Source organism: Corylus avellana, chromosome 1 (assembly GCF_965113065.1).
Source record: "Corylus avellana chromosome 1, dhCorAvel1.hap1.2, whole genome shotgun sequence".
Classification (NCBI taxonomy): domain Eukaryota; kingdom Viridiplantae; phylum Streptophyta; class Magnoliopsida; order Fagales; family Betulaceae; genus Corylus; species Corylus avellana.
Genome location: NC_142490.1, coordinates 13158164 through 13170349, shown reverse-complemented (window position 1 = coordinate 13170349; position 12186 = coordinate 13158164). Strand labels below are relative to the sequence as shown.

General features: G+C 39.1%; 2 protein-coding genes across 3 annotated transcripts; both read left to right on the top strand.

Moving 5' to 3' along the window:
- The first annotated feature begins 5900 nt into the window (after window positions 1-5900).
- LOC132171268 (2-oxoglutarate (2OG) and Fe(II)-dependent oxygenase superfamily protein) lies at window positions 5901-9059 on the top strand. Of its 2 annotated transcripts, XM_059582545.2 has the most exons (4): window positions 5901-6168; window positions 6327-6358; window positions 7191-7397; window positions 8426-9059. In XM_059582545.2, the coding sequence occupies exons 1-4, from the start codon at window positions 5940-5942 to the stop codon at window positions 8744-8746; spliced, it is 789 nt and encodes a 262-aa protein (XP_059438528.1). In that variant the 5' UTR covers window positions 5901-5939; the 3' UTR covers window positions 8747-9059. The 2 variants fall into 2 exon arrangements, with proteins under 2 accessions (XP_059438528.1, XP_088367381.1); XM_088511255.1 differs by lacking the exon at window positions 6327-6358 and having other exon boundaries at window positions 5923-6168.
- A 909-nt stretch (window positions 9060-9968) lies between these two features.
- LOC132172664 (xyloglucan 6-xylosyltransferase 2) lies at window positions 9969-11632 on the top strand. Its single transcript, XM_059584203.2, has one exon. The coding sequence runs from the start codon at window positions 10151-10153 to the stop codon at window positions 11516-11518; it is 1368 nt and encodes a 455-aa protein (XP_059440186.2). The 5' UTR covers window positions 9969-10150; the 3' UTR covers window positions 11519-11632.
- The last annotated feature ends 554 nt before the right edge of the window (window positions 11633-12186 follow it).

Sequence of the window (12186 nt, the reverse complement as noted above, 5' to 3'; positions counted from 1 at the left end):
AACTAGAGAGGTCATTCAAACCTGAAGGGAATAAAACCAGAGAGGTCTCCGCCCGTCAAGGGCCCGATTGGTGGAGTCATTAATCAATTCCTCTTACTTAACAGTTTTATTTAACAACTCTAGCCAACTAACCTCCTCAACTAACTGTAAGTACCCTTCTCCATTTTCGCAACTCGTCAATATGCATTCCTCCACCATCGATAATGAAGAAAGAAAAAGAAAAGATAATAAAGAAAGAAAACCAAGAATAGCAGCTCCTGCTAGCATAAAGATAATGAAGAAATGAAAGGCAAAGATAATGAAGAAAGAAAACCAAGAATAGCTCATGCTCCGGAGCTGCTCTTCATAAAGTTTATAAAGAAGCTCCTCCTCCTCCTCCTCATGAATAAGAGGAAGAGGAAGTTGCTCATGAAGAAAAGGAAGATGAAGTTGTTACACATAAAGGGGAAGAAGAAGAAGAATTGTCCTCTGATAATGAAATGGAAGTTGAAGAAGAAGAGTCCGGTAGGCGTCGTCCCAGGATGACGATTATGTACCTTCCTCTCTTTTAGATGAGGAAGCCATGGAAAGAGAAGTAGCAATCCTAAAGAAAGCGCGTCGAAAATTTATTCGAAATTGCGAAGCCCAAGGCAAATATGATAAAAATAGATTAGATTGGGAAATGGCTTTAAAACATTATATAGCTTATAATTATGGAATAAATATTCATGACGAAGCTGCTGTTCCTCCCAAAGCTGCGGCTCATAAAGAGGAAGATGAAGCTGTAGTTCATGAAACACCTCCCGAAGCTACAGCTCATGAAAAGGAAGAGGAAGGTGAAGTAGCTTCTCCCAAAGCTCATGAAGAAGAGGAAGAGGAAGTTGCTACACATGAAGGGGAATAGGAAGAGGAAGAGGAAGAGGAAGAGGAAGAAGAAGAAGAAGAAGAAGAAGAAGAGGAAGATGAAGAGGAAGAAGAAGAAGAAGAAGGGGAAGAGGAAAGAAGAAGAAGAAGAATCATTCTTTGATGATGAAATGGAAGTTGAAGAAGAAGAGTCCGGTGGCATCGTCTCCAGGGTGACGATTATGTACCTTCCTCTCTTTCAGATGAGGAAGCTGTGGAAAGAGAAGTAGCAATCCTAAAGAAAGTGCGTCGAAAATTTATTTGAAATTGCGAAGCCCAAGACAAATATGATAAAAATAGATTAGATTTGGAAACAACTTTAGAACATTATAGAGCTTATAATTATGGAATAAATATTCATGACGAAGCTGCTGTTCTTCCTGAAGCTGCGGCTCATGAAAAGGAAGACGAAGCTGCAGTTCATGAAACTCCTCCTAAAGCTGCGGCTCATGAAGAGGAAGAGGAAGCTGAAGTAGCTTCTCCCAAAGCTCATGAAGAAGAAGAAGAGGAAGTTGCTACACATGAAGGGGAAGAGGAAGAGGAAGAAGAATCATCCTCTGATGATGAAATGGAAGCTGAAGAAGAAGAGTCCGGTGGGAATCGTCCCCGGGATGACGATTATGTACCTTCCTCCCTTTCAGATGAGGAAGCCATGGAAAGAGAAGTAACAATCCTAAAGAAAACGCGTCGAAAATTTATTTGAAATTGCGAAGCTCAAGACAAATATGATAAAGATATATTAGATTGGGAAATGGCTTTAGAACATTATAGAGCTTATAATTATGGAATAAATATTCATGACGAAGCTGCTGTTCCTTCTGAAGTTGCAGCTCATGAAAAGGAAGACGAAGCTGCAGTTCATGAAACTCCTCCCGCAGCTACGGCTCATGAAAAGGAAGAGGAAGCTGAAGTAGCTTCTCCCAAAGCTCATGAAGAAGAGGAAGAGGAAGTTGCTACACATGAACGGGAAGAGGAAGAGGAAGATGAAGAAGAAGAAGAAGAGGAAGAAGAAGAAGAATCGCCCTCTGATGATGAAATGGAGGCAAGAAGAGTCCGATGGGCGTCATCCCCCGGATGACGATTATGTACCTTTCTCTCTTTTAGATGAGGAAGTCGTGGAAAGAGAAGTACCAATCCTAAAGAAAGCACGGCGAATTCGAAATTGTGAAGCCTAAGACAAATATAATAAAGATAGATTAGATTGGGAAACAACTTTAGAACATTATAGAGCTTATAATTATGGAATAAATATTCACGACGAAGCTGTTGTTCCTTCCAAAGCTACGGCTCATGAAGAGGAAGATGAAGCTACAATTCATGAAACTGCTCCCGAAGCTGCAGCTTATGAAGAGGAAGTGGAAGCTGAAGTAGCTTCTCCCAAAACTCATGAAGAAGAGGAAGAGAAAGTTGCTACACATGAAGGGGAAGAGGAAGAGGAAGAAGAAGAAGAAGAAGAAAAAGAAGAAAAAGAGGAATAGGAAGAGGAAGAAGAAAAAGATGAAGAGGAAGAGGAAGAAAAAGAAGAATCGTCATCTGATGATGAAATAGAAGCTGAAAAAAAAAAGAGTCTGGTAGGCGTCGTCCCCCGGATGACGATTATGTACCTTTCTCTCTTTTAGATGAGGAAGCTGTGGAAAAAGAAGTAATAATCCTAAAGAAAGTGCATCGAAAATTTATTTGAAATTGTGAAGCCCAAGACAAATATGATAAAGATAGATTAGATTGGGAAACGGCTTTAGAACATTATAGAGCTTATAATTATGGAATAAATATTCATGGCGAAGCTGTTGTTCCTCCCGAAGCTGTGGCTCATGAAGAGGAAGATGAAGCTGCAGTTCAAAAACTCCTCCCGAAGTTACGACTCATGAAGCGGAAGAGGAAGCTGAAGTAGCTTCTCCCAAAGCTCATGAAGAAGTTGCCCCCGGAGCTGAAGATGACAAGGAACATGACTCAGATTCTTAGTCTGGTGGTGAGTAATTGGTTCTTCTTTTTTTTTCTTCTTTGTTTCATGGACTATCGAGAATGGGGCTTGAATTCTGGTTGCTTGTTTTGCCTCTCTTTTGGTTTGCTGGTTAATAAAGTCATTTTGCTTTGGGTTATGGCATGCACTACTGGTAGTTATTGTGACTATATGTATACTAATGCTCGAACAAAAGTTGTACGCAAATCAAATGAACCTATTGTTAATACCCTTGTGAGCATATATATATAGGTTGGTGTCCTTAAACAACATAAAAAATAAAAAAATAAAAAAATAAAAAAAATAAAAACGAAAAGGAAAAAATAGTTACATCTGTTTACAGTTTACATAAATAAAAAAGTTGGGTCGATCATGTGCTAGAATATTCCTCTTCACTATGCATGGAGATCTTACCAATGTGATATGCACTACATTTTCTAGATAAGACTAGCATACACTCACCAAAAAGAAAACAGAGTAGCATCAACACTTGGCGCATACCAGAGAGCAGTGGCCCTAAAGGTAGAGCTCATTAATATATATATATATATATATATATATATATATATATATATATATATATATATATATATATATATATATTCCCACATTATTTCCTTTAATCTAAGAAGATTTGGGATAGTTCTTGGTAGAGATTGTTGAGTCATAGATCAACCTATTAAATGCTCGGCAATCCTCGGGCCCAATCTAAGCATGGAAAGGTCCAAGCCCAGTAAAGTTTCGGGTAACCAGGCTCGAAACCTCAAGATACGAGACCTACAGATCTAAGACCTACAAGTCCGAGACCCTCAGATTCGAGACTATTAAGTCCGAGATTAACTCAAGACACATAGGTCTCGGTAACAAGGATAACTCGGATATCTTGGGAGATACAACTGTTAATGGATAAGATCACTTATCTATACAAAAGCTATCACATCTATTTAAAATACAAATCAGATATATTATCCAATGATCGCATATAAATATTCAAATTAAGTGATACATGTAACCACCAAATCCTATGATCTTAATCCCCTAAGATCTCAGAAATGATAACCACTCAAATCCCTTGTTAGTAACTGCGTCGTAGAAACTCAGGGAAGAGTAAGTCATTGGTTAGGGGACTTCCACTACTTCATGCCTATAAAAGACGGATCATTTCTTCATATTTGGGTAAGCGCAACCTTGGCTCTTAAACTTTCCTTTGTTGCTTATACTCTCTCTCTCTCAAATTCTGACTTAGGCATCGGAGTGTCCCCGCTCACCCCAGTCTCTTCGATCCTTCTCTTTTTCTTTGTTGTGCAGTAAAATGACTTGAGTGTTAGTCGACTCAGACTCAGTAGGCATGCCATGTCACCAAGAGGAAAATTGTGCATCAACAGAGATGAAGAGCTTCAAATTCTATTATGTTCGACATCTAAGTATCTAATCAATACATAATTCAACCATAAACAGAGCTAAGCTAAGGCATTTATTCTTCAGAAAATCATGAATTGAGAAAAGCACCATCCACTAAGATATCCAAGCCCATTGAAACTCCAAAATCAAAACAACCAAGGAAGAGCTTTTACTTGATGGTACTCCTCCTTTTGCATGAGCTTCGAAGCACCGTCGCTCCGGCGGTTCCCCAGTGGCGCTTGAAGCAGAGAGCCCCTTTGTTTGACTCTCTCGTCAGTTTCTCTCTCTCACAGGAGAGCTTTTATATTGTGCAACCTACTGTGTTGCTACTCTCAAGATACCACAATAACCCTTCATCCTCCCTTACACTACCCTTCACTACCCCTCAAGGATTGATACCGTTGGTGGTCGCAGCTGATGGATGCTGGGTTTTTCTCAGAAATTCATAAATTTTGGTTTATGTTTTGTTTTTGTGGCACTGGTTCTAGTTACGTTTGAATTTTGAAATTGATTTGCCGGGATCCCAAAAATTACGGTTGTGTTTGGTAATGGAATGGAAAAAGGGAGTGAAACGGTACTTTGGCGAATTTAATTGATATTTGAGAAAAAAATAAGAATGTTTTGTATAAAAAGGTGAAAAATTTTGTTTTGTAGTGATTTTTTTATTTGAATAGTAATAAAAAGTGATTGATGTGATGTAAAAAGTAACAATGTTTATGTTGATTTTGAGGAGAATTTTTTAGGTTTTTGAGTTCGGTTCAGCCCTTTGCCAAACATAGCTTACCATTCTTCCCCACATCAGTTTTTTTTTTTTTTTTTTTTTTTTTTTTTGGCCACAGTATTTTTTTTTAAAAAAAATCAGTTGGAAGGGTCCCATGGGCAGATAAACTAATTCCCATTGACAGATCAGGATCCCTGACAATACTCCAAAAATTGCCCTTAAGCTTTTTCTCAAATCCTGGCAATCTAATGTCATCCAACAGCCACAATTTCGCCACGTGTTCCAACTAAAAATAAATAATAAAATATTATTATTATTATTTTTTTAAAAAAAATATATAAAACAAAATATTAAAATCAAAATTTAAAAAAACTGGGGTGGTCGGCCACCCCAACTGAGTCATGGGTGCCACCCCCAGGGGCTAGTTGGGGGTGGCCGAAGCCACCCCTGTGGCCCTAGGGGGTGGTTCGACCACCCCCAATCGGCTGCTGGCGATGGCTTTGGCCGCCCCCAACTGGTCCCTGGGGGTGGCTGGAGTCACCCCCGTGGCCATAGGAGGTGGTTCGGCCACCTCCCATGGCCAAAACCCAAAAATTAATTTTTGGGTTTTGGCCATCAGGGGTGGTCCTAGGGCCATGGGGGTGGCCGGCCAACCCCAAAGGGCTGACCGGCCACCCTAATTTTTTTAATTTTTAATTTTAATATTTTGTTTTATATATATATTTTTTAAAATAAATAATATTTTAATATTTATCTTTAGTTGAGATACGTTGCAAAATTATGGCTGGTAGATGAGATTGGTTGGTCAAAATTTAAGAAAAAGCTGAGGGACAATTTTTGGAGCATTGCCCGGATCGAATCCCCCGTGGACACATCAGTTTTTTTTTAAAAAAATTCCACGTCAGTTGGAAGGGTCCCGTGGGCAGATAAAACAAAAGCATTGTCCTGTCGGAATCATCCATAATTTCCGAAGGAATGGATGATCAGAGGGCACTTTTCAAACAAGTGTTCGGCGACTCATCGGACAGCGAAGACTACGAACAACTACAACAACAGCAGCCTCAATTGGAAGATCGATCTCAGCCAACAAGGTCCGGTCAAAACCCTAACTGGGAACAAATCAAAGAGGTCAAGGGGCTATGGTTGTGCAGGGACTTCCTCTCAGCTCAAGAACAGTCTTCCCTGCTCTCCGCAATCGAGAACGGTGCGTTTTATGCCCGCACTTTCTTTTCTTCTTCCTTTTTGATTGATGATTAAATCGGTAGAAATGGAAAGGAAATTGGGACTATCAAGGTTGTTTTTTTTTTCTTTCTTAAATTGATATGCTTTTAAAGTGTTTGTATTAACGTGTGGTTGTTGCAGAAGGGTGGTTCGCTGAAGCCTCTAACAACCAGGTCAGTAGCAGCCCCAAGTCCTGGCAATGCAACATAAGATTAGCATAGTGTTGTTATTTCTTAGTCTTGTATGTATAATCTATAACTTATTGTGGGTGTGTTCATTTCAAGATAAGGTTTTGATAATCTGTCATGTGTTGTCATGCATTTGTGAAGCAGTTTACATATTAGCAGTCTGTTTGGTGTGGTTAGGGTTGTGATTTAGTTGTAGCAGTTTTAGAGGAATCATAGCCTAAGTCTAGTGCCTGTGCGTGTGTTATACAAGTAGACACACACTACCTAAGCTGCATGAAAGGCTGCAAGATAAGTTTTTCCTCTTAGGAGTCGGGAACATTTATTTTATATGGAAAATTGGCCTCAATTTCCAAAAGTTTGTACTCCCTCCATCCCGTATTGTTGGTTTTGTTTAGAAAAATCCAACTTTTCAGGGGATAGTATGTAATACATTTGTCTTTCAAACAAAAAGATGTAAGTTTTCAAAACTATTCTCCTGGATTTAGACCCAAATAGAGAAAACCTACAACGGAAATTCACTTTTCAAATAAAGTAAAGAGTAAGTTAAGAAGGTTATTTGAATTTTAGGCCTGAATTTTTAAAATGGACAACATTTTGGAACATCTCAAAATGGAATAAAGTATCAATGATGTAGGATGAATAGAGTAAAAATCAAGCATGGGAAGAATGAGATCATCTAGCAGATCCTATGATATAGGAAGAATATATATCACAGTTTTTGGGTTGGATCATAATTAAGGTCGAAGGCAATTGAATGAGAAACTTACGTGTACTTTTAGGTTGTTTCTGATAAGCTTACTCATTTCTTTCTCCGCAGGCTATGAGGTTTGGAGATCTTCCGCCATGGGCAAGTGAAATTTCAAATTCTATTCGTGAGCTGGTGCTTTTAAGTGATCCTGCTTTTGATCCTTTACACTTGGGAACTGATTGTGGGGCTAAAGAAGCATGTCCGTTTCCATCACATTTGTTGTGGAGAGAACCACTCTTTGACCAACTTATTGTAAATGCATACCAACCAGGTGAGGTGCGATATGACTACTAAGTAGGCTGTGCTTTACAGAGTCAGAACTCATGAAGTCATTGGACTTGGCGAGTTGTTAAGTTCAGCTTATTCTTGCAGATTTCTAAGTTTTCAGTTTCATTTCTTATGCTTCCTTTGGAAGTCATGAGAGCTTATAGAGTTTTCATTGATGGTTGTATTTGAAATTGATCTTCCTAATAAAAGAGTAAAAGAAGTATAACCGGAGGCAAGGGCGCCTTGTTTTAATGAAAATACCTGTTCTCAAATTATACTTAATATATGTAAGTAGAAATCATCATTTGTTTTAGTAGAACATTAAAAATGCTTTTAATATATCACATATAAAATTCTGTTCTCTCTCTCTCTCTAAGTTGGTTAGTTTGGATCTCAAGAAGGGTGAGAAAAAAGCAAAAAAAAAAAAGGCTAACTATTGCTTTAGAAATTTGGTTCCTCAGGTTTTTTTTTGGGAGCTTTCCTGCAACTTTTCTTTTGTACTTCAAGAGCCAAATGGAGCCTTAATATTTGTCATGTTGGTAGTCTGGTAGATTGAGTGTTGATTTTTTTTTTTAATTTTAATTTTCCCTTTTTTGATAAGTATAGTGAGGAATGTATATGATTGTTGATTCAGTAAAGAGACAAAATGCTTCAATCAGGTTTTCTTGCAGTTTTACATCTAAAGTCGATGGCATTTTGTAGTTATCCATCAAGTGTCATTACTAAGACATCGATATTCTATCCACATTTTTCTTATGAAACCCGACAGATTTGTTCCACCTTGTTGCAATTTGGAATTGTGTGGGTATTGATTAGTTGTCTTATAATGACAGCACGTGAGGTTGGAGTAGTTTTAAACCAACAAAATTGTTCCTGGTCCTTGGGGCATATATGTCTTAGAGCGAGATACCTTTTCTATTGGGTCATTGATCTTTTCCAGTGCTCTATATCTTGCCAATTATCACATTACCATAAGCTCTTCTTCATACAAAGTTCAAAGACAATGTTCCTTACCAATTATTGTATATTATGTCCAGGGGATCTGTGCACATGTTGACCTTTTGCGGTTTGAAGATGGAATTGCCATAGTCTCCTTAGAGTCATCTTGTGTGATGCATTTCACCCAAGTTGAAGAAGCATATTGTGGCATAGCAAATGAGGGAATAACAGATCCACCCATCACCAAGATTCCTGTTAATCTGACCCCTGGATCTCTAATTCTTATGTCAGAAGAAGCTCGCTACTGTTGGAAGCATGAAATAAATCGCAATCCAGGGTTTCAAATATGGGAAGGCCAGGAGCTAAATCAGAGGAGGAGAATCTCTGTAACACTGAGGAAGCTCTGCAAGGTTGAGTAGAATCTTAATCATCACATTTAAATCTGCAATATGCATTATTCTGTTTTAGGGCCTGACCTTGAATGTTGGTTGACTTAAATTCATCATCTTTTATATTCTTCTAGTGACTCCATTCTAGATGATAAACTTGAGCTTTTATTTCTGTCACCAACTTGGGGTGACAGAACCTCAAGATGGAAATCCCTCTTGGCATATGCATCACTGGAACAGCTTAGTTATAAGTCTTTCCATTCAATTTTGTTACAGAGCTTCTTATGATTTGAATATTCATTGTAACAAGGAATGGAAAATCGGTATTTCATGGTGATTTTGTTGATAGCCTGACTCAACACACATCCGTCATCTTTCATCTTTCTTTAGGGTTAGTAACACCAACACGGCATATGAGCTCAAGCTCTCACGAATAAACTTGCAATTTGACTAGTCTTGGACTTGCCGGTGAAGCTCTTGGTGCTCAGCGGGGCTCATCTGATACACCGAAAGGTTTGGTAGTGAACTTTTTTAGAGAAGTCTCATCTCTAGAAATTTAGGTTGAAAATAAATACTCGTATAATAATTCATAATAAGCCCAATTGTATGTGTTCATAGGGTTCCACTTACTTATTCGATAAACAATAACAGAAAAAAGAAACAATGGATAATATTGTCAACTCCTACCGTTTATCAAATACATGTCACGTGGTAACTTCAAACTTAATACCAATTTGATTAGCTTTAAGTCTTTAACAATGGTCTCCTAGAGCGTTTCATGTGTGAAATTGTTCGTTAATGCTTTTGTTCTTTTGCTTAAAACAATATTAAAAAAACATTAGTAAACATTAAACAAGCCCTCGCCTCTCCTACAGCATTGACAACTCTTCCTCCACGTCACCTACCATTGTTTTCCTCTTGCCAAGTCTATGAGATTTACTTGTTCTTGGGCAAAAGAAAACCAAGGTGGAATAAAAAAAGTAAAAAAAAAGAAAAGAAAAAAAAAGAGAATGTCTTGAATAAACATACTACGTACGAAGATCTTGAGGATAAAATTTTTTTTAAAAAAGGCTCTAGTGTTATTTTAAAATTAAATTATTAATATTTTATCACATGAATATTTATCACGTTTAAAATACAGATATGATAATATTCGAACTATTTACTTTAAGAATAAAATTGATAATTACCGGGTATTATATAACTGTCATGTCATGAGATACCATCCCACAATCTTACCCATGTTCGACAAAATCGGGTCCTAAAACGAGATGTCGAAGTTCAAACCGCTTGTCATGTCGGTGCCACTCACTCTCTCCCTTCCTTAATAATTTTGATTTCGCCGAGGTTTTCCATTTCCTCCGAGCTCCAAATTCCTTCTTTTTTTTTTTTCTTTTTTCTTTTTTCTTTTTTCTAAGGCATTTGTAGAAAACAATGATAGACAAGTGTTTGGGAGCCCAGAGATCGCGAAAGATCCAGAGAACTCTCCGCCACTGCAAGGTCACAATCCTCTGCCTCGTGCTCACCGTCGTCGTCCTACGTGGGACGATCGGAGCTGGACGATTCGGGACCCCGGAGCAAGACTTCATCGAGATCCGTGACCACTTCAATTACCAGTCCTCCCGCAAGCTCGCCGAGCCCCACCGCGTGCTCGAAGAGCTCCAAACGACCACGTCCGGCGACGACGACCCCAACAACTATAACACCTTCGACGTCAATAAACTCCTCGTTGACGACGAAGAGGACGACCCGAAACTCGACCCAAATAAACCCTACAGGCTCGGACCCAAGGTCTCCAACTGGGACGAGAAGAGATCCGATTGGCTTAAACAAAACCCGAATTACCCGAACTTTGTCGGACCCAACAAGCCCCGGGTAATGCTCGTGACCGGGTCGTCCCCGAAACCCTGCGAAAACCCGGTGGGTGATCATTACCTGTTGAAATCGATCAAGAACAAGATCGATTACTGTAGGTTACATGAGATTGAGGTTTTTTACAATATGGCGCTTCTCGACGCTGAAATGGCTGGGTTTTGGGCCAAGCTTCCGTTAATTCGGAGGCTACTTTTGTCACACCCAGAAGTGGAATTTCTGTGGTGGATGGATAGCGATGCTCTGTTCACCGATATGTCTTTTGAGGTGCCTTGGGAGAGATACAAAGATCACAACTTGGTTCTGCATGGTTGGGATGAGATGGTGTATGATCAGAAAAACTGGATTGGATTGAACACTGGAAGTTTCTTGTTGAGGAATTGCCAGTGGGCATTGGATATTTTGGATGCTTGGGCGCCAATGGGGCCCAAAGGGAAGGTTAGGGACGAAGCTGGGAAGGTACTGACTAGGGAGCTTAAGGATAGGCCGGGTTTCGAAGCCGATGATCAGTCGGCGATGGTGTATTTGTTGGCCAGTCAGAGGGAGAAGTGGGGGGATAAGGTTTATTTAGAAAACAAGTATCATTTGCACGGTTATTGGGGGATTTTGGTTGATAGGTTTGAGGAAATGATTAAGAATTATCAGCCCGGATTTGGGGATCATCGGTGGCCATTAGTTACGCATTTTGTGGGGTGCAAGCCGTGCGGCAAGTTCGGGGATTACCCAGTTGAAAAGTGCTTGAAGCAGATGGATAGGGCTTTTAATTTCGGGGATAATCAGATACTTCAGATTTATGGGTTTAGGCACAAGTCGTTGGCTAGTAGACGGGTTAAGAGAGTGAGGGATGAGAAGAGTAATCCTCTTGAGGTTAAAGATGAACTTCGTTTACTTCATCCGGTGGTTAAAGCGGTTAAGGTATCATCATCTTAGTTGATCTGCATTTTTCACTCCTATACTACTAAGTGATGAGATAAGGTGTGCTATTTTGTTATATGTTGTTGCTATCTGTATCATTTGCTAGGTATGGAGATGGTATATTCTTTTGTTCATCTGTGTTGATATTAAAAATTTGTAGCTTCTTGGCGGATTTTTGTTTTGTGTCAATATAGTGATGTAGAGATATTATCCACGAAGTTCTAAAGATCATAACAAATTATTGCAATCATCGCATCATGGATAAGCACGGGTAGTCATTATTCGTTGTCCATCACTGGTATAAATTCTTGTTCGGGCAGTGATGGTTGCTCTTATATATGCACTATTGGCTACTTGAGCTATGAACTTAAGAAAGAGTTCTTCATGTGGAGAACATCAACTCATGTTCCTCCAGATGAAGAAGCTTTTTTAAGTTGATAGCTCATGTAACCAGCCGACTGTGAATGTGGCAAGGCCTTTCCTATGTTGGTTCAACTGACTTTGTTACTCCTTTTTCTTAGTATGTTGGTTATGCATTAAAAGTCGGTTTTATAAAGCTCAAACTCATATACCGGCTCAAAGTTGGCTAGGTTAATCGACATACCAAAGCAATAAAGGAACCCATAAAATTGGCAAAACGTGCATTCAATACATAAACTGACATAGGGAAATACTGTCACACT

What these genes read in the sequence shown, in the direction of transcription:
- LOC132171268 (XM_059582545.2), top strand. Translation starts at nt 5,940, where the DNA reads ATGGATGATCAGAGGGCACTTTTCAAACAAGTGTTCGGCGACTCATCG. An exon ending in CTGAAGCCTCTAACAACCAG is followed by an intron (nt 6,359 to 7,190) that starts GTCAGTAGCAGC and finishes CTTTCTCCGCAG; the next exon opens with GCTATGAGGTTTGGAGATCT. An exon ending in ATGCATACCAACCAGGTGAG is followed by an intron (nt 7,398 to 8,425) that starts GTGCGATATGAC and finishes TATTATGTCCAG; the next exon opens with GGGATCTGTGCACATGTTGA.
- LOC132172664 (XM_059584203.2), top strand. Translation starts at nt 10,151, where the DNA reads ATGATAGACAAGTGTTTGGGAGCCCAGAGATCGCGAAAGATCCAGAGA.